At 47.7% G+C, this 26,435-nt stretch overlaps 1 protein-coding gene across 1 annotated transcript in view; it reads right to left on the bottom strand.

The window, feature by feature from the left end:
- Positions 1–26,435, bottom strand: part of crb1 (crumbs cell polarity complex component 1) — a gene marked incomplete at both ends in the record, with an annotated part of 156,255 nt that overhangs the window by 79,815 nt on the left and 50,005 nt on the right. The window contains one exon of the mRNA XM_084311229.1: positions 2,985–3,209. Coding sequence (XP_084167355.1) covers positions 2,985–3,209 — 225 coding nt within the window. The remainder of the gene's footprint in view (positions 1–2,984; positions 3,210–26,435) is intronic.

Raw genomic sequence — 26,435 nt, forward strand, 5'->3', positions numbered from 1 at the left:
TAATTCAGTAAAGCACAAGTGCCTCCAAATTGTACTTAAGTGCAGTACGTGGTTACTTTCCACCACTGCTCTCTTTGGTTATAATGGGATATAGAGAAAATCATTCAGGCCACCACTAGATGGCAGCCTTGTATCATCCTTAGACAAGAGCCTGTTACCAATGTGTAAAAGGCTGATAAGAGAGGTAAGAAGGGACCAATGCAAAGATGATAGTGGTGGTAATTACTAAAGCTCCTCCTCCAATCATTAATCAAGGGAAATAGCCTGAAAAGATTCATGGCTTTAACAGATATAAAGAATCACAATTCAAATAGAATCCTGACCTCAAACATTTCAATTCATATTGAATCTCAAAATGTGTGCATCGTCACACCCCTACTACTAAAAGGTTGACAAATATGTAGGTATACTACGCAGGTATACTACCGACTTAAGAACCAAACAACTTTCTCTTTGTGTGCGTTTGAAAGTCTATAACCATTAGCCGTAATGGAATAATCAAGGATGGCATTCCTCAAAGCATCTCTGCAACAGAGATCATTATCTTTCTCCAATTGACTTGCAGTGAAACTGGGATGGCGTCAGTGCCGGGACGCTCTTGAGGAAGCCCAGCACTTCTGCATCTGGAGCAGGGGCCTCTCTGCGTCCAAAGGAGGCGTTGCTAATTGGGGTGGATATTGAATGCCTGACCGTCCTGGTTGGGGGATCTCTTTTTTAATTCGCCTTTATTCCTGTTTCCCTTTTTCCTTATCCTCACAGAGGGTCGAAGGTCAGGGGGTGTCGTTCCATTGTAATGTGGGCCTGCGAGGCCCTTTGAGACATGCAACTGTGATTAACGGCCGTAGACCTTTTCAGAGTGGAATTCCATTGCTAGGGGAACACCTTGGGCCCACGCGCATTTCCTCCCGGCTAGTGATATTAGCAAACACTGCGACAGGAGATAAACACGGGCCAATTTAGAATGTTTTTTTTTTATCCACCTTTTCTCCCAAATTTTTTTTCTATTTTTCTCCCAACCCAATTTAGTATTTCCAATTCTTCCCTCCCCTGTATTTTTTTTTTTTTTTTTTATATCTTTCCCCCCCTCCTTTTTCCTCCGATTTTCTCCCATCCCAATGTTAGTCGTTATGCCAATTCCCAATCCCCTTCCTGGTCGCTGCGCACCTACCCCCCACAGTCGGTCTGGGAGAGTGGAGGCTATCACATGCTTCCTCCGACACACGTCTAGCCAATCAACCGCTTCTTTTCACCTGGCAGCGCGGACTCTCACTGAGAGGGTGTAACGTGTGGAAGGATCACACTACCCCCCTTAGATCCTATCCTCGCTGAGCAGGCGCCCGACCGAACTGTAGGAGTCGCTGTTTACAACGACCCGGACCCACCCCGCCAGCTTTCCCACCCTCTAATACTGCCAATTGTATTAGTGTGAACGGCCAGCCAAGCTGGTGACAACGCCGGAGCTGTGAGCTGGATTCGAACAGGCGAATCCAGCGTCTCCGGTGTTGGTCCCTCCCCTGTCTTGAACGTTGCTAGACTATGCCTCCCACTGGTCGGCTGTAGTGAGGATAGAAGCCTTGCATCACGTGTCCCCTCCGGTACACGAGGAGGCAGCCTGTCGCATCTTTTCACCGCAACAGCTCGAACTCTCAGTGGCGAGGAGTAACGCGTGGGAGGCTCACGCTGCCCCCGATACTTCCTGTTTCCGCCGTACCGGCGTCACCCAACCGACCTGTAGGAGTCGCTGTCCACAACGTCCAATCCCCACCCACTGATTTCCCACCCTCTAACACTGCCAATTGTGTTAGTATGACGGCCGGCCAAGCCGGTAGCAACGCAGAGAGCTGGGCTCGATACCAGCATATCCTGCGTTAGTGGCGAGCACCTTGCCCACTGCGCCACTCAGCCGCCCAATTTAGAATGTTTATGTTGAAAATGCCCACACAAATAAACTGGACGTGACATCGACAGGACATACCCTGACATGAATTTTTAGGAGGATGAACCTCAATTTACCCACCTCTGCATTTGTAAAATGGAGTATACCCTGTTTATTTTTGGGCTTTTTGTATTTTTCACCCATCCCAATTTAGTCGTTATGCCAATTCCCTTCCTGGTCGTTGCACGCATTGCCCCACTGTCGGCCTGGGGAGGGTGTAGAACTACCACATGCCTCCTCCGATACATGCAGAGTCGCCAGCCGCTTCTTTTCACCTGACAGCGAGGAGTTTCACTGGGGGAACGTAACGCGTGCGGAGGTTCACGCTATTTCCCCCAGATCCCCTCCCTGCTGAACAGGCGCCCCGACCGAACAGTAGGAGTCACAGTTTACAACGACCAGGACACATACCCCACCGGCTTCCCACCCACTAACACTGCCAATTGTGTTAGTAGAGACGACTGACAAAGCCAGAGGTACCGCTGACAGCTGGATTAGATCCCAGAGTCTCTGCGGTGGTAGGCGAGTGCTTAGTCCACTGCGCTACCCAGCCGCACCCAGTATACCCATATTTTTTAACTGATATGAATGGTTCATGGTTGACAGTGACACTTACATGGTAAATTATACTAAGTAGTATCAGACTGATGCAAGTTACATGTAAATATGGTCTTTCTGAGGAGGAAAAAAACCTAAATAATACTATTCTGAGAAAATGCTGTGTATATCAATGTACATTATATGTATGTATATGAATGATTATTCATACTGTATACTTTACACACTTTTATTTTATTTAAATTTTGGAGTTTTATTTTGCCACTGCATCACTGGACAAAACCCTATGCAAATTCCAAGACACCATAACAAGTCAGGCACTCTGGCAGAACCCAAATGGCACAAAGAGAATTGGCCAAAACGAACAAATGAAAAACAAACAAATAAAAAAACTAAAACCAACATGGAACCATGTAAGAAAACAGCACAGGAACATGATCTGTTGGAGAAGTGTGGTTGAGCCACGTTGAATTAAGTCTGATTCACTCACCTATGAACCCAGGTGTGCAGAGACAGCTGTACCTGTCCACTCTGTCCACGCAGGTGGCGCCATTCATGCAGGGCTGGAGGACGCATTCATTCACGTCAATATGGCAGTGGTAACCCTGGAAACCCGGCACGCAGAAGCACAAGTAGCCGCCGCCTCGATTACGGCATAACGCTCGATTCTGACAGGGGTTTGGAGAGCAGTGGTCCACTGTAGAAGCAGATGTACCTATGGACAGATAACAGCGTAAATGAGCCAGTCACTGTAGAAGCAGATGCACCTATGGACAGATAACAGCGTAAATGAGCCAGTAGTTCTCAACTGGTGCACTTTGGAATGAACTCAGGTCCGCTCTCAGTTTTAGTTCATATGTAAAGAAAATAACACAAACATTATATTCATTAACTCTACCAATCTCACTTACAAGTACAATCTTTTTTTCCTTGCCTAGTATTTATTTAAATATATGCTTACCAACAGTGGCTTTGGAGATAGTATAAGGAGATAGAAAAACTAGGTCATTACAACTAAATTACAACTAAGCTGTATAGTACTTACCTATAAGTACTACTTACATACTCTGAACTCAGAACCCAATTGCTTACTCTAGGCTCTGTTATTCATACTGTATGAACTCTGAACTCACTTGCTTATACTCAATTCATACCTGCCTACTGCCTTACTTATTTTCGTTGTACTGTACTGTACTGTGTACTGTGTACTGTGCTGTATAATGACAATAACTAACTATGTGCCAAAAATAAATCACAAAAATCATCAATAGTGTAGCACTTGAGAGCGAACACAAGAAAAGTGGTCCATCATGATGCTGTATAATGACAATACATTTTTATCTGATCTAATCTAGTACAAAGTAGTTGATATTTTACAGCAAATTATAATGACCCTTATATCTGTGAGCCAAATTGTAGATTGTGGCTTTGGAATAGTTTCCGTCCAAATATCAAAATACTATCTCCAAAGCCACTGTAGGGGCTAACATACTGTACATTACTCCTAGAGGATTGGTGTGCTCTAGATAGATTTGCATGCATCACCAAAGAGCAGCTATGAAAATACTGTATAAGACTCAAGTCAATAATACATGTCTGAACTAATATGAATAAACACATCACAGGTTTCTCTGGATTTTAGAGAATCTTAGGTAGAAATGTCACAAGGGATTGGGTTTTGAGCAGTGATACACCATTAAAATTCTTAAAGTGATAGCCTATAACTTTTAGGAAAGCGTTTAGGGGGTGGCTGGGTGGCGTAGCGGAGATTGCGCTCGTCACCAATGCAAGAGACTCCGGTCTCGACTCCCCGAGTCAGCATTGTCTGCGGCTTGGGCCGGTCATCATACTATCTCAATTGGCGAAGGTAGCGGGTGGAAAGTCGATGGGTGGTAATCTGGACGTTGTGGACAGCGACTCCTACAGGTCGGTTGGGTGACGCCTGTACAGCAGAGACAGGAAGTATCGGGGGCAGCGTGAGCCTCCCACGCGTTACTCCCGCCACTGAGAGTCTGCGCTGTCTGGTGAAAAGATGCGACAGGCTGCCTCCTCATGTACCGGAGGGGACACGTGATGCAAGGCTTCTATCCTCACTACAGCCGACCAGTGGGAGGCATAGTCTAGCAACGTTCAAGACAGGGGAGGGGAGAATTGAAGGGAAGAATTGGCGATACGAAATTGGGATGGGAGAAAAATTGAAAATAAGGAGAAAAAGTGGATAAAAAAAAGGAACGCGTTTAGGGGCTGAATCTCTAATCAAGGGATATATATGCACAATTGGAAGTAAAATCTCTTATGCAAGGAAAAGACTAATTGTATTTCATATTTTAATCTTTTCTTTTAGGTTGGTCGCCTAGTGTTTAATGGGGGAAACAGATTATGTTAGGTCTTAATCATCCCACTTCTCTGTGAATTAATAGATAACATTTTCTCTATGGCATCAGTATGTTGCGATGAAACATACTCGCTTTTTATCGTCACACATTATCTGCTCTGCTGCGAGACGTAAAAGCTCTTTTCTCTTCTCTCCCAGAGGGCTTTATCCCCCCCGCCCAACTCATTGCTGGTACAAGGACATTTGTAAATTTAAGGGGCCTCACAAAGCATCATTGCTGGCTTCCATGGTAACCAATTCCACGGTTCAGCTTCTGCATTCGATCTATTGCCATGGCGACTGCATTCAGACACAAGTCATTTATGGCACTCATCACTCTCCACTTCACTCTGCGTTTCGCTGAGCAGGGTTTTAATGCCACACAGCCGGAGCTGCAGGTTGTCATGGTTTTCCTATCAAAACACTCCATACATAATAGTTCCCGATCAACTCACTTATTTCCACCTATATACAGCAGAATGTTTGGACTATAGCTATTTGCTGTGCCATGATGGCGTGCTGTGGAATACGCTTTTGTGTACCTTGAGATTACAACATATAACATAACAAATACATTATACTGTATTATATTATGCATTTTAATACTTTTTTTGTGTGTGGAGAATTTCTGCTTTTACTTCATAGGATATTAGAGAGTGACATCAGGAGGCACGGGGAGAGACGTTGACCAGCAGCTTTTTACATTTTCTATTCGTTGATGTATGAAAATCATAGGCTTATCCTGGTGTTATGTGGATTGGCATGCCTCATCACAGTGTGCCCCAACCAAACCGCTCCAGGGCCCTCATTCATCAACGTGGACGTAGAATATGTTCTATTTTCACACGTAAGCACAGAATGTAGAATCAGTGCACGCACAGGAAAATCGGGATTCACCACACGTGCGTACGCAGGTTCTACGCACACCTGTCATGATGAATATGACTTTGATCCTACGTTTGAGCTTGTGCACTGTTTTAAGTATTTGCATACCAGAACCGCCCCGATTAACCATATACGGTAATGGAATACCCCCATGAAATGTGGAAAAATGGACTAAGCCGAGGGAAGCGTGTTATGAGAACGGTGATGTCGGATATGATATCTATTAACCATTGCTGCCTGGGCAGCGCAAACACTAATAAAGACCGTGCTGGAATATGACTGCCTTTTCCCGTGTTGTTTGATTAATACCCAGGGATTAAAGTTCTCCTCAATTTTATTCCAAATCGCGATGGATTTTCCGTCAATTTTCTACCTGCTGCATATGATTTCTAGAGGCATACTACAATCTATTTTGATGTCAGTATTGGGTAGCCTATATAAACAATAATACGAGAGCATATACAAGAACAATGAATCTCACTGCATGTATGATGTAGCCTGCCTTTCAATACATGAACTTGAATCCCATCATGTTTGTGTGCAAGACTCACAAGGCTGTTGTCACAATGGGTGGTACCGGTACAGTAATAACAGTCCACACAATATCACGATGGACCATGCCATAGCCTATGTTCTATTAGGACATGATCTGTGACGACAAATGTTCTAGAATGTTTGATTAAGATATCATACTCTGACAGCATGCCTATGATCAACAAAAACGCGAACTTGAATCCCATCATATACATAGTCTGTCCACTATCTGGTGTCATTGCAATGCGTTTTTTATTCTTTCTTATACAGTAAAAAGGGGGAAGAACACTATATCGTGGGTGTTCACATGACTTGTATTCTGCTTACAGCTTCGAAATTCCACTTGTTTCGTTTAACGTAAAGCCTTTTAAATATAATCAAAACGTTCCCGTGTTTCTGCGGTCTGTGCACAAAATAATAACTATTATGATGAATTGAAAATGGGGGACCCTGATGGAAACAAGACGAAAGTCTTTCTCAGGTCTGCATCCTCTTAACAATTGTATGTATTGAGCTGTACTGTACTGTACCCATTCTGCAATCTGTTAATAAACTTTTCAATCAATCAATCAATCAGTTGAGCTACGCGGAGCGCAGTCAGTCAGTACACCCCGTATATTCCGATAACGGCGATAACGCTATATAAACCATGCTGCATTCATTCTGAGAGAAAGATCTATTATTCCAAATGCTATTTATAGGGTTTTCTTTTGACCATAATTACACTACTGTTGCTATTTTACAATGAACTATAATGAATTACGGGGGTCATACAGAACACGCGCCAGTGTCTTTATTTCCGCGTTGGAACGAATGCATGTACTGAGGAGCGCTTGTGCGTAGTAACGATATTCTACCACTGGGCATCAGCTAAGTGTGCTCAGAGCTGTGCGTAGACATAAGCACAAAGTCAAGTTCAAGTTGAAATTGATGAATCCCACTCTTTGCTTAGAAATGATCAAACGCACAAGGTAAGCACAAATCTGTGCGTAAGACACGTTGATGAATGAGGGCCCAGGTTTGATGGGAAACCAACGCTACGAGTAGAAGGTTGAGAAATGATTGCCCATGTGGACTCTGGTTTCTTAAAACTGGGTCAGACTCAGAACCCCAAATTGGGTCGCGGACCTCCCTCTGGTGGGTCCCCACACGACAACAGTAGTGATATCAGAATCGTTTTTATTCGCCAAGTATGTTTACACATGCAAGGAATTTGGATCTGGTTTAGTGGCTCTCAATGTACTTACTTTTCTTAAAGGAAAAAGATAAAAACAACACAACAATCTTCAGAGATATACACAAGGAATGTCCAAAGCGCTTTACAATTTATGCCTCACATGCACCCATTCACTCACACATTCACACAGCGACGGCGACCATGCAAGTGTCAGGATTCGGGGGGGTGTATAGGACACACATGCAGACACACAGAAAGAGGGGAATCGCAGAGCGATGAGATAGGGCGGGGGGAAACACAAGAACACTGAAATGAATACAAATAAAAGCTATAGAAAACACAAAACACCAGGATAAAGGAAATGGGGGGGGGGGGGACTAGATAACAAACAAGAAACCAAAAGCACTACAGAAAGCGAAAACCCTAGAAACAATACTTAGGACACTCCTCTACTACTGAGGGCAAACATGAAATAAACAAGCATCTGAACACAGGAAAAAGGCACTTAAAGTCACTATACACATGACCTGACACCATCAGGTGGCAATCAAGCCCACACACCTGCCATGCCACATGGTAATTAACTGGTGTCTGGTGATTGACAGATCACAAGAGAAAACCCCAACGGGCTCTACAGTGCGAACATTTCACTCGCATTTGCCCCTAAAAATAGATTTGTGCGAACCGGAAAAATTATTTAGGAGCACAGTGTGCGAGTTTTGCGTAGTGGGCGTGTCAACGCGCAATTGTAATTTCATAATATACACAGAGCAGCACGGACCTTCAATTTTAGAAGCTATGACATCTAGCTATTCAGCCCTGCGTTTGACAGCTCTGTGACAACTTATCTCACGAGTCACGCTGTTTCTATGTGTAAGGAAAACTCTGTGAGCAACAGGTCCAATGGTCTAAAATGCTTTGCATCCTCGTCGCTGTAAAACCTCTCTCTCTCTCGTCACGCTGTTTCTATGTGTAAGGAAAACTCTGCGAGAAATGGGTCCAATGGTCTAACATGCTTTGCATCCTCTCTCTCCTGATTCCTGAACCTATTTCATTCAAAAGGAAGATATTGATGGACATTAGCTATAGTAAATAGCTCAGCAGCTGTAACAGAATCATTTTATAATTTTTTATTAACTACGTTTCAATAGCGTCAAAATATTAATTAATTATAATTAATTAAAGAATTGTATAAAGAACTTTCCATGTCTGTCATCTAATAATATATTCCATTACCTTTCCTATCGGTATCGAAGTCAAAATGTTGGTATCGTATCGTGACAACACTACAACATACAAAAGCAGCTGGACAACCAATATCCTTTGCATCTAGTAGGCATGGGCCAATGTGTGATTTTGGTGGTATGTGCTATTGCACAGATGTTTGTCCCTTAGTATGCACACGCACTCACACACGTACAGTATAATATGCATGTAATAAATTGTTTGTTAATAAACTCTGTGTTGCTTGAACATTTTTCACTGTGCTCCTAAATTTCTTTGTGTTCCTAAATTTTGCTCCTAAATCTTTTCATTTAGGAGCACATGTGCTCCTTGAGGAAAAGGTTAGCGTAGAGCCCTGCCAAAATACATCCAAAGCACCCAGGAATAAACTAAACCCAAACCCACATAAACCGTGATCCATCACAGCAAGGTGCCAACCTGCTCACCGGGAGCAGTTAGGGGTTGAGTGTCTTGCTCAAGAACACTTCGACACACTGCCGGGAGGAGCCGAAAACCTTCCGATTACCAGACGACCGCTGTACCTCCTGATCCACTGTCGCCCCTGTTAAAAAGTCCCAGTGCTGTTATACTGCATATCAGCACTCATGGAATGCCTCTTGTCCAATCAATTGACTTGGTTGGAACTAACTGTTATATAATTGTACATATGTATTATATGAAATGCATTGTATGCTGCTATTTAATACTGCTATTTAATTAATGTCAATGTGCGGTGTATGTCACATGGTTTTTGGAATGCAAGTATTTAAGATGGCGACTCTCTGTGAGGAAGCTCACTCACTGCATAATAACATTCCTTCAACTGGGACCTATTTGGTGTGTGGTTCTACTTGTTCTTATCTAATGGTATATTTTTTTTATCCAGCACCTATCCTATTGGGATGTGCGTGTCTTTCTTTCATGATTTATGGTTTCTTAACCCTTTCACTACCACACTATAGAAGGTTAACCCTTTCACTACCACACTACAGATTGTAGTGAAAGGGTTAACCTTCTGTAGTGTAGTAGTGAAAGAGTTATATATTCGTACTTGGCATCGCGTCCCGCTCTTAAGCCATACCGAGATATACCTCATCTCATGTACCTACTGTACACCATCAATGAAAAAACAAATACGCCCACCACCTGCCAGGCCCCGCCCCTATAGAGGCGTACTATAAAGTACTCACTCTTCCTCTTTTTCGTTCCCATCATAGCGGTCGCAAGTCGCCCTATGTAACTAGTGCTATGAAAAGATTAGAGAAATTGTGTTGAATGTTGTGTTGTGTTGAATGTTGAATGCTTACCGGAGGTTTGCTTACCCCTGGAATCTTCGGGGCATGTTTCAGCGACACGGTCGGGCCTATTCTGATGTTTCCTCGTCTTGTGGCAGCAGATCGAGGAGCAGCGTGCAAGGTTTGGCTATCGAGCCGGCTTGTACACAGGTAGGCCCTGTGTCATCAGGCATTGATGTTGGTGTTAGTAATGCTGTGAAGTGTGTGTCGGCGCCAGGGGCGGCATGGCTTGGTGAACGTTCCACTGCAGTGGACGATTTCCGAGCGATCCTAGAGCATGCTGCTAGCACTAATGCTACTGCTAATGCTAATGCTAATGCTGAAATGGGTCGTTGTTCTAATATTCCCCGCTGTGGGTTGTTGCCGCTTTTCCCTCCTCTTGCCCGGTTCATTAATGAAGGTCAGTCGGTAGCTAATGTGGGGGGTTTTGCTGAGGCCTATTTACCTTTTTTACAGGTAAAAGGGTTGACGACAGGGTGCAGGCCGGGTGTACCGTGGCTAAGTAGCCAGGTAGCTTTGATCCTGTGCCCCGGCAAGGATGAACGGTGTCCCACCCGGAAGCCGATGCTTGAGAGCGAGTCGGCCCAGCGGGTGGCAGTAGAGCTATACTGCTGCAGGATAACCCTAACCCTGACTGTTTTCTGTCCACATTAGTGTCGAACGCTATGCTATAGTGGGGCTACTGTTTTGTTCTGTCTCTCTGCTACGAGAATGTCTGTCTTTGTTACAGTTTTCTCTCCTCTCAACCATTCATGCTGACGGTCAATCTGTGTCTATTGGGGGAGTAGTGCGGGGGCTTTGTTTACCTTCATGGGTAAATGGGCTAAGGCCTAGGGCTGGTGTGCTGTTGTGAATATTATGAATGAATGCGGGACTGGTTCTCTCTGGTCGGCCTCCCCTTAACGTTGTGTACATGGGCTTACCCATTCTACAGTATGTAAGTTCATTTATTCATTAACCCCTTCATGGTGCACACCACAGTGGAGGTTGCTGTTTGCAGCCACCACTGGTGCTCCGTGTTAGCATCAGTTCTTTGCTTTTGACATGTTGAAACAGTGCCCCGCCCGGCCGACGGCATGAGGTGGGTCAGCCTGGCGAGTGGCTGGTGGGCTGCTAAGGCCTGTACCGCCACGAATTGCTGTTTTTTTCTATCAACAAATGGTGTCTGGTGGCGGGGCCTTGAGGGCCAGCCGACGTCGACACGCCACGCGAGGTTGTTGACGTTATTAGCTTTGACCTAGCCGCAAGCTATAACCGCTCAGGGTTCCCCTCTCCGCAGAGGATTTTGGTCTTCCGCTGGAGCGCGGGCGGTATTGTCCTAGGCCCCACACCGCCTCACACCACGCAGCCAGAAGAAGAGAGAGCACGGCCTCGTCAGCGGCGATGACGAGGCCCTCGACCGGCGGCCATGTTTTTCCCCCGCCAGAGGTATCCTGGGCGTTGAATCGACAGGTGTCCACAAGGCCGACAGCCTTGGCGGCCAAGGGATCGGCCATGTTGGATGGGCTCGGCTTGAAAAACAAGCCGTCGCCGTCCTGCCGCGAGCAGCCCGCTCTCCAATCACTCCCTCCCCCAACACCAGCGGAAAAAGGGGGCTCTGATTGTTTCCTTTGGCTGCGGGCCGCGTGCCTTCGTTGAAGCGCGGGCGGCCTCACTTTTCGCTTCTCATGGGGACAGGGGCTGACACCCAGTTGATGGCTGAGCCTGGGTCTGTCCGTGAGAATGTTGTGCTGTCAAGCGGCTCCCACACCATAAGCTGTGTTGGTTGAGCCTGGTGTTACGTCTGTCAACTATAAGTGTTGTCAGCAGGGGGGCTCGAAACCTTTTGAGGCACACAGTGCGGGCTTCCCCGGCCTCGCCTTCGCCAGGCCAGGTATCATGTTGGTGCCTCCCACTCCCGCGAGATCGGCAGTGGTCTGAAAAGAAGAGGTGCACGTGATTTAGGTGGTAGTAATATCACTGCAGGGCTACGGTGTGTAGGAACCCATGGGGACCTCACACCTTGCATGTCCGGCTGCAGAACAACTCCTCAGCATGTTCTGGAGGGGTGTTCAGTGGGGGAGTTTTGTCACCTAGAACTGGTGTCAGCTTCCCCCATATCAAACCGGCCCTTTCTGTCGGGGTCCCCCCTTGGGTGCGATTGCCTCGTGGGTAGTGTCAGGGTCAGATGTCCCGACACGGAATGCTCTGCTCGCACGGGTCCAGGGTTGGCTACGCACAGCGGGTGGGACCGGGCCGCCTATCTACAGTTCCTAAGCGGACCTGCGCCACATGGCGGCGGGTGCGTTGGGAGTGTCATCACATATGGCTACAGCAGTACCATATGTCGAGGTGGATGGAGAGAACGCTGAGGCGGGGACTTGTATTACACAACCCCACCCGTTTTCGGGTTTGGTACAGACCCTATTGTCAGGGTCACCAGCAGTGACAGCTCTGGTCGACGAGATCTGATCTCTGTGGACGAAGCAAGCCATCATCGTGGCGTTTTCCTCCCGGTGTTCTCTGGTGCCTGAGAAATCGGGAGGGGGGGTGTCAGACCCATGCTAGACCTGTCCCATGGGAAGGTTCAGCATTTTTTGGATCGTCTCCTACCTGTTGAACACTGTCAGGTGGGGGTCTGGTTCTCCTCCATAGACCTGTAGGATGCGTATTCGCATCCCCGATCTTCCATCCTAGGGCTTACCTACGCTTCCTTTGCAGGGTTAGCGTATGAGTACCAGAGGCTGTTGTTCGGTTTTTCTCTGGCTCCCCGCATCTTCACCAAGTGCGTGGAGGCCGCACTGGGGCCTCTGCGTCGTCAGGGGTTACGAAGTGTATTCTGCCCTGACGACGTTCTGGTCCTTGACGGTCAAGGTGGATCGTCAGGTCTCGTACCAGGCCGGTTCCTACCAGCCTGGGGTTTGCTGTAGACTGGGAGTAGAGTACTCCTCTTCCCAGTCAACGGGTGGAGTGCTATGGGCATCCCTCTCAGAGCGTGTTGTCGACACGCTCGGGAGGTTCCGTCCTAGGACGGTTACGGCGCTGTCCGTGATACGCCTGCTCTGTATGATGGCATCTGCTCATTCCGTGGTCCCTCTTGGCCTCCTCTTCACCCCAGGAGGGGGTTACGGAGGTGGGTTTTCCAGTATGGAAATAGACCCGGTGAGAGGCAAGTGGAAGCGGCTACGGTTCCCATGTCAGTACTGGGGGACCTCGCCCCTGGGGAGGGCTTGGGGTCCTCGCCCCTGGGGAGGGCTTGGGGTCCTCACCAGGGGGGTCCCCATGGGCAGTAGGCTGTCACACGTCACGTTTTTCACCGACGCCTCCCTCGCTGGAGACGCGTCGGGCCAACGCAGTAGGGGGCAGCTGGCCATGCTGCCCGGTCTGCGCTACGTTCAATGTGTTGGTATTGAAAGCGGTCCTTCCTTATTAGCTTTGACCTAGCCGCAAGCTATAACCGCTCAGGGTTCCCCTCTCTGCAGAGGATTTTGGTCTTCCGCTGGAGCGCGGGCGGTATTGTCCTAGGCCCCACACCGCCTCACACCGCGCAGCCAGAAGAAGAGAGAGCACGGCCTCGTCAGCGGCGATGACGAGGCCCTCGACCGGCGGCCATGTTTTTCCCCCGCCAGAGGTATCCTGGGCGTTGAATCGACAGGTGTCCACAAGGCTGACAGCCTTGGCGGCCAAGGGATCGGCCATGTTGGATGGGCTCGGCTTGAAAAACAAGCCGTCGCCGTCCTGCCGCGAGCAGCCCGCTCTCCGATCACTCCCTCCCCCAACACCAGCGGAAAAAGGGGGCTCTGATTGTTTCCTTTGGCTGCGGGCCACGTGCCTTCGTTGAAGCGTGGGCGGCCCCACTTTTCGCTTCTCATGGGGACAGGGGCTGACACCCAGTTGATGGCTGAGCCTGGGTCTGTCCGTGAGAATGTTGTGCTGTCAAGCGGCTCCCACACCATAAGCTGTGTTGGTTGAGCCTGGTGTTACGTCTGTCAACTATAAGTGTTGTCAGCAGGGGGGCTCGAAACCTTTTGAGGCACACAGTGCGGGCTTCCCCGGCCTCGCCTTCGCCAGGCCAGGTATCATGTTGGTGCCTCCCACTCCCGCGAGATCGGCAGTGGTCTGAAAAGAAGAGGTGCGCGTGATTTAGGTGGTAGTAATATCACTGCAGGGCTACAGTGTGTAGGAACCCATGGGGACCTCACACCTTGCATGTCCGGCTGCAGAACAACTCCTCAGCATGTTCTGGAGGGGTGTTCAGTGGGGGAGTTTTGTCACCTAGAACTGGTGTCAGCTTCCCCCATATCAAACCGGCCCTTTCTGTCGGGGTACCCCCTTGGGTGCGATTGCCTCGTGAGTAGTGTCAGGGTCAGATGTCCAGACACGGAACGCTCTGCTCGCACGGGTCCAGGGTTGGCTACGCACAGCGGGTGGGACCGGGCCGCCTATCTACAGTTCCTAAGCGGACCTGCGCCACATGGCGGTGGGTGCATTGGGAGTGTCATCACATATGGCTACAGCAGTACCATATGTCGAGGTGGAGAGAACGCTGAGGCGGGGACTTGTATTACACAACCCCACCCGTTTACGGGTTTGGTACAGACCCTATTGTCAGGGTCACCAGCAGTGACAGCTCTGGTCGACGAGATCTGATCTCTGTGGACGAAGCAAGCCATCATCGTGGCGTTTTCCTCCCGGTGTTCTCTGGTGCCTGAGAAATCTGGAGGGGGGGTGTCAGACCCATGCTGGACCTGTCCCATGGGAAGGTTCAGCATTTTTTGGATCGTCTCCTACCTGTTGAACACTGTCAGGTGGGGGTCTGGTTCTCCTCCATAGACCTGTAGGATGCGTATTCGCATCCCCGATCTTCCATCCTAGGGCTTACCTACGCTTCCTTTGCAGGGTTAGCGTATGAGTACCAGAGGCTGCCGTTCGGTTTTTCTCTGGCTCCCCGCATCTTCACCAAGTGCGTGGAGGCCGCACTGGGGCCTCTGCGTCGTCAGGGGTTACGAAGTGTATTCTGCCCTGACGACGTTCTGGTCCTTGACGGTCAAGGTGGATCGTCAGGTCTCGTACCAGGCAGGTTCCTACCAGCCTGGGGTTTGCTGTAGACTGGGAGTAGAGTACTCCTCTTCCCAGTCAACGGGTGGAGTGCTATGGACATCCCTCTCAGAGCGTGTTGTCGACACGCTCGGGAGGTTCCGTCCTAGGACGGTTACGGCGCTGTCCGTGATACGCCTGCTCTGTATGATGGCATCTGCTCATTCCGTGGTCCCTCTTGGCCTCCTCTTCACCCCAGGAGGGGGTTACGGAGGTGGGTTTTCCAGTATGGAAATAGACCCGGTGAGAGGCAAGTGGAAGCGGCTAAGGTTCCCATGTCAGTACTGGGGGACCTCGCCCCTGGGGAGGGCTTGGGGTCCTCGCCCCTGGGGAGGGCTTGGGGTCCTCACCAGGGGGGTCCCCATGGGCAGTAGGCTGTCACACGTCACGTTTTTCACCGACGCCTCCCTCGCTGGAGACGCGTCGGGCCAACGCAGTAGGGGGCAGCTGGCCATGCTGCCCGGTCTGCGCTACGCTCAATGTGTTGGTATTGAAAGCGGTCCTTCCTTATTAGCTTTGACCTAGCCGCAAGCTATAACCACTCAGGGTTCCCCTCTCCGCAGAGGATTTTGGTCTTCCGCTGGAGCGCGGGCGGTATTGTCCTAGGCCCCACACCGCCTCACACCGCGCAGCCAGAAGAAGAGAGAGCACGGCCTCGTCAGCGGCGATGACGAGGCCCTCGACCGGCGGCCATGTTTTTCCCCCGCCAGAGGTATCCTGGGCGTTGAATCGACAGGTGTCCACAAGGCTGACAGCCTTGGCGGCCAAGGGATCGGCCATGTTGGATGGGCTCGGCTTGAAAAACAAGCCGTCGCCGTCCTGCCGCGAGCAGCCCGCTCTCCGATCACTCCCTCCCCCAACACCAGCGGAAAAAGGGGGCTCTGATTGTTTCCTTTGGCTGCGGGCCACGTGCCTTCGTTGAAGCGTGGGCGGCCCCACTTTTCGCTTCTCATGGGGACAGGGGCTGACATCCAGTTGATGGCTGAGCCTGGGTCTGTCCGTGAGAATGTTGTGCTGTCAAGCGGCTCCCACACCATAAGCTGTGTTGGTTGAGCCTGGTGTTACGTCTGTCAACTATAAGTGTTGTCAGCAGGGGGGCTCGAAACCTTTTGAGGCACACAGTGCGGGCTTCCCCGGCCTCGCCTTCGCCAGGCCAGGTATCATGTTGGTGCCTCCCACTCCCGCGAGATCGGCAGTGGTCTGAAAAGAAGAGGTGCGCGTGATTTAGGTGGTAGTAATATCACTGCAGGGCTACGGTGTGTAGGAACCCATGGGGACCTCACACCTTGCATGTCAGGGGTTACGAAGTGTATTCTGCCCTGACGACGTTCTGGTCCTTGACGGTCAAGGTGGATCGTCAGGTCTCGTACCAGGCAGGTTCCTACCAGCCTGGGGTTTGCTGTAGACTGGGAGTAGAGTACTCCTCTTCCCAGTCAACGGGTGGAGTGCTATGGACATCCCTCTCAGAGCGTGTTGTCGACACGCTCGGGAGGTTCCGTCCTAGGACGGTTACGGCGCTGTCCGTGATACGCCTGCTCGGTATGATGGCATCTGCTCATTCCGTGGTCCCTCTTGGCCTCCTCTTCACCCCAGGAGGGGGTTACGGAGGTGGGTTTTCCAGTATGGAAATAGACCCAGTGAGAGGCAAGTGGAAGCGGCTATGGTTCCCGTGTCAGTACTGGGAGACCTCGCCTCTGGGGAGGGCCTGGGGTCCTGTCACACGTCACGTTTTTCACCGACGCCTCCCTCGCTGGAGACGCGTCAGGCCAACGCAGTAGGGGGCAGCTGGCCATGCTGCCCGGTCTGCGCTACGTTCAATGTGTTGGTATTGAAAGTGGTCCTTCTGGTCCTCAAACGGTGTTGATCAGGACGGACAATACGACGTCAGTGTCGTATATCGACAGACAGGGAGGAGTACGCTCCCCCCGTCTGCACCGGGTGGCGGGCGGCTGGCTATGGGCGTTCTCCATCTGCGCGGCCTGTGGGCTCTCCACATCCCCGGCAGGGTGAATGTGGGTACAGGTGTGATGTCGCGGGCGGTCCTCACCCTGATGGGTGGGGATTACGTCCGGACATAGTCAGGCAGGTCTGGGACCGATGCCGTGCCGCCTGGGATTTTTCCCCCCATACGTCTGTTAGGACAGTTGTTGGGGCGGGTACGTTGAGGAGCGCAGGTCCTTATCCTGTGGTTCCCGGTCCTGATCCAGCTCTTGGTGTCCCGTCATGGCCTGTTCCTTGGTCATTGCGGGCCCTCTCTCAAGCGCACGGGTCTCTGTTGGCTGGTGAGAGGGTGAGTCTGGAGAGGATGGATCCTTCTGTGGTTGGTACCATCCGGAACGCGCATGCTCCTTCCACTATCGCGGGTTACGCGGGTAAGTGGCGTATTTTTCCAACAGTGGTGTATGGCCACCCTCTTGTGAAGCGTTTCCTGCTTGGCGTTGACGCCTTACGCCGGTGAAATGCTCTTTGGCTCCGAGCTGGGATCTTCATTGGTCCTCGGTCGGTTGTCCTTGGCCCCGTTTGAGCCTCTTGAGCAAGCACTGTTGGAACGGCTGTCATTCGAGACTGCGTTCTTGCTGGCCATCACCTCCGCTAAACGCGTGGGTGTGCTTTGTGCTCTCTCGGTATGGCCAGAGTGCCTTTCTTTCGTTCCGATTGCGGTGCCACTCTGCTGCCTAATCCTGCCTTCGTGCCTAAAAAAAACCGGAGTTTCTTCCGCTCCAGGGATATTGTGGTTCAGGCGTTTCATCCGCCTCCTCACACTAGTGAGTTAGAGGCGGGCCTTCACCTGTCATGTCCGGTCTGTGCTTTGGGAAGTTACCTCAGCTGTACTCAGGACCTCAGGGTTACCGATCAGCTTTTTGTCTGTCACGGTGGTTCTCGTGCCGGTAAGGCACTATCGAAACAGCGCCTATCCCATTGGTTGTGCGAGGGCATTGCCCTCTGCTACACGTTGGCCGGGCTGGATCCCCCTGGGGGCGTCAGGGCGCACTCCACTCGTGGGGTGGCAGCCTCTGCCGCTCTGCTGGGTGGGGCCTCGGTGGAGGACATCTGTGCTGCAGCTTCATGGTCCTCCCCGGGCCCCTTCATAAGGTTTTACCTCATGGACATGACCGGGGGTTCTGTCTCCCAGGCGGTTCTGGGGTCTGTGGCCTCTCCTGCTTCCCGTCCTTTGGTAGGGTAGCAGGGGTGTGTGGGTATGGGCCACAATGTGTTGGGTCACACGTGGTTCCGCCTGTGCTGTGTGTTCAAGGGGTTCTAGTTCCCTCTTGCTCGCACTCGGGTGGAGTTGACTGTGCCCCCCCTTCATTAAGAAGGATGGGGTGGGGAAGCTCCAGTAGCTCACTGCGTATCTCGGCGCTATTTCGGCGTCGGGGACAACCGTGCGCGTCACGGATCTGGGGTACACGAGTTTGACTCCCGGACTCGCCGTATTTTCTCAGAGTGTCTTTCCCCGATCTATATCCCATTCAACCTGTTTCTGTCGGTCATGCTTGACCAGAAAAAAGCGATAAACGCTAAAAAGAACCAGCTGACTGGTCAAAGTAAAAAAAAAAAAAAAGAAGGATGGGGTGACGGGACTCCCCAACCCCTTGATGTGGGCTTACGGGTCGTCAGGGGGTGCATCTGTCGGGCCTCGCGTCCGCTCTACCCCATATCTCAGTATGGCTTAAGAGCGTGACGCGATGCCAAGTATGAATATATAAGTATGAGTACTGGCTAAGCGTCCCGCTCTTAAGCGGCCCTGAGTTCCCTTGGGGAATCTTTTCCTGGGAACGGTTTTTGTTCCGAGGAAGAGTGAGTGGTGACCACGCCTAGTACTTTATAGTACGCCTCTATAGGGGCGGGGCCTGGCAGGTGGTGGGCGTATTTGTTTTTTCGTTGATGGTGTACAGTAGGTACATGAGATGAGGTATATCTCAGTTTGGCTTAAGAGCGGGACGCTTAGCCAGTACTCATATAACTCGTCGTTAACCCTTTGTAGTATGCTAGTGAAAGAGTTAACCTTTTGTAGTGTGTTAGTGAAAGTGTTAACCATTTGTAGTGTGGTAGTGAAATGGTTAACTTTCTGTAGTGTGGTAGTGAAAGGGTTAACCCTCTGTAGTGTGGTAGTGAAAGTGTTAACCATTTGTAGTGTGGTAATGAAAGGGTTAACTTTCTGTAGTGTGGTAGTGAAAGTGTTAACTTTCTGTAGTGTGGTAGTGAAAGGGTTAACCTTCTGTAGTGTGGCAGTGAAAGGTTTAACCTTCTGTAGTGTTGTAGTGAAAGTTTTTAACCCTTTGTAGTATGGTAATGAAAAGGTTAACAACGTTCTGTAGTGTGGTAGTGAAAGGGTTAAAGTCACCATGAAGTGAAAAGTGACGTTTATGTCTTGTATACCTCACGTGCCTGGATGGACTGTGCAGCTATGTCACAATGGATACCCAACAATTTGCTTATATTTCTATATCATAACTCTGTTCTTCTCTGAAGTTAAAGGGGGAAGACAAGGTCATGGTCACATTTATGTGTATAGCACATTTAAAACCAACCCAAGTTGCAGTGCTTCACAGTACAAAGAAAGAGACAAATTCAAAATACTATATAAAATGCACAAGTCAATACAATACAATAAATACTAGATAGTCACAACAGGACCAGGAATGTATGGCTTAACAAGCCTCAAAAAGCCAATGAAAACAAATTAGTTTGTATATATATATTTAAAATGTTATATATATATATATATTTTTTTTTTGCCAGTGTGTGGGTCACTAATGTGGGCCGGTGTGTGGGCCAGTGTGTGGGCCAGTGTGTGGGCCAGTGTGTGAGTCGGTGTGTGGGCCACTAATGTGGGCCAGTGTGTGGGCCGGTGTGTGGGCCAGTATGTGGGCCAGTGTGTGGGCCAGTGTGTGGGCCAGTGTGTGGGCCAGTGTGTGGGCCAGTATGTGGGCCAGTGTGTGGGCCAGTGTGTGGGCCAGTGTGTGGGCCAGTGTGTGGGCCAGTGTGTGGGCCACTAATGTGGGCCAGTGTGTGGGCCAGTGTGTGGGCCGTATGTGGGCCGGTGTGTGGGCCAGTGTGTGGGCCGGCAATAAAATAATAAACAAGTTGCATAAACTAAATCAGATTAAAAATGATCACAGTTCTGGTTTGCCTTAAGATGCAGTTTAAGATGGGTCTTGAACATGGAGTATGTAGGGCACTCTCTAATCACAACTGGTAGGCTATTCCAGTAGTTACCACCTTTTGATTTGAAATCTTTATTTCGAACATGCAATGAATACAAACAAACAATAACAAAACAAAACACAACTCAATCTACATGTTCGAAAAGGAGTAGGAAGAAGTATACACGTATTTAATCCTACCCCTTTTCCACTACTCAAATGAGTGTACTATTTTAAAATATAAAAACAAAAAATATATATATAACCTTTAACAGAGAACACAGTTTTTGCAAAGGTAGTATACCGAAAAGGCACCTTACAGTCCCCTCTACTGATGGCCCTGGTGGTAATGCCAGTGTCTGCTTTCTGTTGGATGAACTAATTCAATGGGGGAGGGGCAAGTCCATGCAGAACCTTTTTTTTCTTTTTTTTTATTATTATTTTTTAAACAAACATATAAACAAACATGACAACACACGATAAGATATACAAGCATTAATTACAGTGCATATCCAATGAAATTACCATTTAGTCAAATGTCTTATACAGGATATACCCCTAATACCTGTTATCTAAAAACCTACACACATATGCTCTAGCTCGTACCCCCCCCTCCCGGACCCCCCATTGGATAATCCAACCATTATAACTTGTTCATAACCAGACACTACCATTATATGCTAGCTTTTATTCTCTCCACCACTTCTAACCACATAGTAATTTTGGATTCATTGAGACCCAAAATTCTTGCTGTAGATATTTCTTGATAAATCACATCGAGATATGTAAGAGTCCAGACCTTCCGGCACATTTTTTCCGGTTGAAACCATCGTGATGCTATCAGCTTTTTAGCCACTGTGATACCGGATAAAACCAATCTCTTTAGCTGTGGAGGTACTGCATGTTCAAAGACATCATTCAGCAGTAATACAGAGGGGTGTACAGGTATATCCAGATCCAAGAGATTTGATAATTGCTGGGTCACTTCTTTCCAAAATATCTTACTGGTGGGCAGTCCCAGTACATGTGCATAAATGTCCCTTCATCCCCATTTGTACATAGGGAGCATTTGGAGTCTTGTTTAAGACCCATTTTGTTCAGTCTTATAGGAGTTAAGTATGTCCTGTGAATATAGTTAAGATTGATTTGTTGATGGTCCGGGTTCCTTGATGCAAGTCGTACATTTACCCAGGCCTCTTGCCAGTCAAAGTCTGTCTCCAGGTCTGGTATATCCCTCCTCCAGACTGAGTCTAGATGGAGGGTTTCATACGAGGCCATTAGTAATTGATGATAAAAATCTGAAACAAAACCTCTCGATGTCTCTCTTTCATAGAAAAATGTGTGGTATCTGTGGTGTACAATTGGTATCTTTAATGGAACACCGTGAGCTTTCAAACATGCCAATAACTGTGCGTAATAATAGTATGTGGACTTGGTGAGATTAATTTTTTTGCGTATTTCATTGAAACTACAAAAACCCTGTTTGTTGAAAACGTCTCCTAATGAGTGTATGCCTTGCTTTTCCCATCTAGGGAATCTTATAGGTTGTTTTCCAATCAAGAGTGCATTGTTATTGAATAAGGGAGTATGATTATGCCATTTATGTGGGATAGAATATTTTTTTTGTGTTTCACGCCATGTCCTGATCGCATAAGTGATTATGGGGCCAAATTTCCATGCAGAACCTTGTACATGAAGCAAGTATATTTGAAAACTTGGAAATTCTCGAAACTTAGTTTCTAAAAAATGAAATTGGTCAAATACTCAAATCAAATACTTGTATGGCTTTTTTGTAGAGTAATTATATTGGTGTAAGAGTAGTGACATATGAAAGAGACCAGTTGATAATACAGTACTCGATGTGTAATAAAATCATTGAATGCAGAAACATCCTTGCAGCATTAACTGGCAGGCAGGGCCTGATCTGCCTGACGTTTTCGATGTTAAACTTGACTGTGTTTGTCACTTTCTTCACATTACTTTTTGAAGGTCAATGTAGAGTCCAATGTGACCCCAAGATACTTGAATTAATGTACAATGTCCAGCTCCGCCTCTCCCAGAAACACATTAGAGTGAGTGACTTCTACTGGTGACTTTGTGAACATCATACACACTGTTTTCTTGGTGTTAAGTGAAAGACATGCTTTTGTTAGCCAGTCTTGAATGAGACATGAGACATCAGTGAATGAGATTCACGTTTCCTCCCAACCGCGAGTAGGCCTAGAAGCGCAGAAATGGAGAACACAAAAAAAGAAAGGGTGGAGCTGAAAAAGCTAGAATTAAAAAACTAAAATTGCTAGTAAAAGACGCAGAACAATGTTCTAAAATTACAGACATGTTTAGTAGAGGAAGGGCTGGCGTTAGAGTAGCTGCTGCTGCTAATGATAATGAAGTTCAAGTGGAAGGAACCAACAGTAACATGACAGGTGCGTGCAGTAGCCTAGTGCATATTCTACTGTTGGTGTCTGCCGGTTCATGAGGGCTAGCTAGCCTATACTAGCTCTTGCAGTGATTTCAGTCATTCTATTACAAGACAATGTGCTTTCCGTATTCCTGATACCTTACAGCACGTGGACGTAAATAGTCGTGACTCGTGAAGTTTTTTTCTCTGACTAAAAGTTTAGTTAGCAATGTTAGGACTAGTGCCCACCACAGCATCAGAAGCTAAAGTGCTAACCTAGAGAGCCAATCAGAACCTAGGACAGGCTGCAAATTAATCGGCTACTAATATTATAATAGTAAATACTAAAATAAAATACTATTATGTTCCCTTCCAAATGTTCATGTTGATATAATATTGGTAATCTAATTGATTGAATTGATTAGTTGCCATTTTACATGCTTAAATAAGATGTACCTTAGAATTCCCAACTGTTAGCCATGTTCTCGATCTGTATGATTAGTGATTAGTCTCATCTACATGTTTGTAAATAACCACAGCTAACTAGCTTACGTAAGCTAACAACTAGGTCAACTACTACCCCGTAGTTAAACAAATGTGATTGCATATAACAGCTAACTGCTACAGCTAAGTTGGTAGTTAGCCTATTCCATTAATGTTGAATGTATTTATGAAGGTTGTTGATGGTGGTTGGCGCTGAATAGCAGACATGATTCCGTCAGTCTGCCACAGGGCAGCTGTGTTTGCTGATGCTGCTCACCACCACCAGTAGCGTATGACTGTGTGAGTGTGAATGCAGACAGACAGACAGACAGACAGACAGACAGACAGACAGACAGACAGACAGACAGACAGACAGACAGACAGACAGACAGACAGACAGACAGACAGACAGACAGACAGACAGACACACACACACACAGAGAGAGAGAGAGAGAGAGAGAGAGACACAGAGAGAGAGAGACACAGAGAGAGACACACAGATGGTGGAGGTAAACCAATCAGAACCTAGGACAGGCTGCAAATTAATCGGCTACTAATATTATAATAGTAAATACTAAAATAAAATACTATTATGTTCCCTTCCAAATGTTCATGTTGATATAATATTGGTAATCTAATTGATTGAATTGATTAGTTGCCATTTTACATGCTTAAATAAGATGTACCTTAGAATTCCCAACTGTTAGCCATGTTCTCGATCTGTATGATTAGTGATTAGTCTCATCTACATGTTTGTAAATAACCACAGCTAACTAGCTTACGTAAGCTAACAACTAGGTCAACTACTACCCTGTAGTTAAACAAATGTGATTGCATATAACAGCTAACTGCTACAGCTAAGTTGGTAGTTAGCCTATTCCATTAATGTTGAATGTATTTATGAAGGTTGTTGATGGTGGTTGGCGCTGAATAGCAGACATGATTCCGTCAGTCTGCCACAGGGCAGCTGTGTTTGCTGATGCTGCTCACCACCACCAGTAGCGTATGACTGTGTGAGTGTGAATGCAGACAGACAGACAGACAGACAGACAGACAGACAGACAGACAGACAGACAGACAGACAGACAGACAGACAGACAGACAGACAGACAGACAGACAGACAGACAGACAGACAGACACACACACACACACAGAGAGAGAGAGAGAGAGACACAGAGAGAGAGAGACACAGAGAGAGACACACAGATGGTGGAGGTAAACGGTACCCTATCCCCGCCCCCTCACAGTAAGCTGTGGTGTTCCACAAGGAAGCATACTAGGTCCGCTACTGTTCCTAATTTATGCAAATGACATGTCGTCAGCTTGTGACTGCAACTTGTTCCTGTATGCGGACGACTCAGCCCTGCTGGTCTCTGACAAGAACAAGTTACAGGTTGAAAAAACCCTCAGCTCAGAACTAGGCAAAATCTACATATGGCTCGCTGATAACAAACTATCATTACACATGGGCAAAACAGAGTCCATTCTCTTCGGTTCAAATAACAAACTCAGCAAGACCGACGGCTTCTCAGTTACAGTGGGTGACAATATTGTCACAAGGAAAGAAGATATTACCTACCTGGGTTCCATCCTAGAGGCAAATCTTTCCTGTGACAAAATGGCATCCAATGTAATAAAAAAAGTCAACCAACAAACTCTATTCTTGTACCGGATCTCCTCACTGGTAGACAAGAATACCCTGAAGACTCTGGCAGGAGCACTCATTCAAGGGTACTACGACTATGCTTGCACCTCATGGTACCAAAGCACCTCAAAGGCGCTAAAAACAAAAAACAAAATTACAAACATCTCAAAACAAACTGGTCAGACTACTGCTTGACCTTACTCCTAGAACCCACCTCACCCCTGCCCACTTTGACAACATAGGATGGCTTAGAGTAGACGACAGAGTACAGCAGCTTGCAATGGGCCTGGTCTACAAGATACACTACACGACCAAGGTACTCATGTACATGTCAAAATACTTCCCAAAGGTCAGTGAATACCACGATCACAACACCAGAGGGAGCTCCACAAATCATGTTAAACCCAGATTCGGCTCAAACAAGGGACTAAACACGTTTCGCAATTATGCCACATCAATGTGGAACGGCCTACCCAAAGCTGTAAAGGAATGTGAATCACTACCCACTTTCAAAAACACTCTCAAAAAACACCTACGGGAGACTGCAATTCGAAACTGGCCCCTGTAAATGTCCTAACACAACCCCCTCCAATGTACAGTAAAAATTACCAAGCATGGTCTTGTCAATATTCCAATGTACAGTTGTGCTTGTACAGTTGTACAGTGTCCCCCACCCACCCCTCCTACCCAACCCCCCCCACCCACTCCTACCCAACCTCCCCCCCCCCACCCACCCAACCACCTCCAATGTACAGTACCCCCCACCCCCCCCCCCCCCCCCACCCCCACCTACCCAACCTCCTCCAATGTACAGTTTCTACGTCAAATGTATATACTCTTTTTTCTGGACTCTTTTCGTATCACAAACAGTACTGTATTTGCAAATCTGGTATGTCATAAATGTATAGATGTAGCAGTAGCCTACTGTCTATCTGTATGTCATGTATGTCATAATGTTACAATTAATTGAAAATGGGGGACCCTGATGTAAACAAGACGAAAGTCTTTCTCTGGTCTGCATCCCCTTAACAATTGTATGTATTGAGCTGTACTGTACTGTACACATTCTGTAATCTGTTAATAAAGTTTTCAATCAATCAATCAATCACAGAGAGAGGGAGAGACACAGAGAGAGAGAGACACACACACAGAGAGACACATACACATTGAGAGAGAGAGAGAGAGAGAGAGAGAGAGAGAGAGAAGAGAGAGAGAGAGAGAGAGAGAGAGAGAGAGAGAGAGAGAGAGAGAGAGAGAGAGAGAGAGAGAGAGAGAGAGAGAGAGAGAGAGAGAGGCTCTTGGAATGGGTGTCTGGGAGGAAGTGGGGGGTCTTTCGATGTTGATTAAACGGCAAGCAACTAATGTCATGAGTGCCAAATTAAAGGACAATAAATCCAATCTAACTGAAATTGTGTAGCACAGACCTTTCTATGGATCAAAACCTCAATATTATTATGGTGTAGTTAATACTTCATGTATCCTTAATCCCTAGGCTAATGAGGCACTAAGATGTTAGTAAAAAAAATACATATGCCAATGACAGGAAGTAACGGTATATGTATGTGTGTGTGTGTGTGTGTGTGTGTGTGTGTGTGTGTGTGTGTGTGTGTGTGTGTGTGTGTGCACTGTGCACGAGTGCACATCTAGGGGCGGGGTGTAGATTTGGTCTCCCTGATGTTGACTCCTTAGCCACAGCCTT

The sequence above is a fragment of the Notolepis coatsorum genome (assembly GCF_963971535.1).
Source record: "Notolepis coatsorum genome assembly, chromosome: 3".
NCBI classification, from domain to species: Eukaryota; Metazoa; Chordata; class Actinopteri; order Aulopiformes; family Paralepididae; genus Notolepis; species Notolepis coatsorum.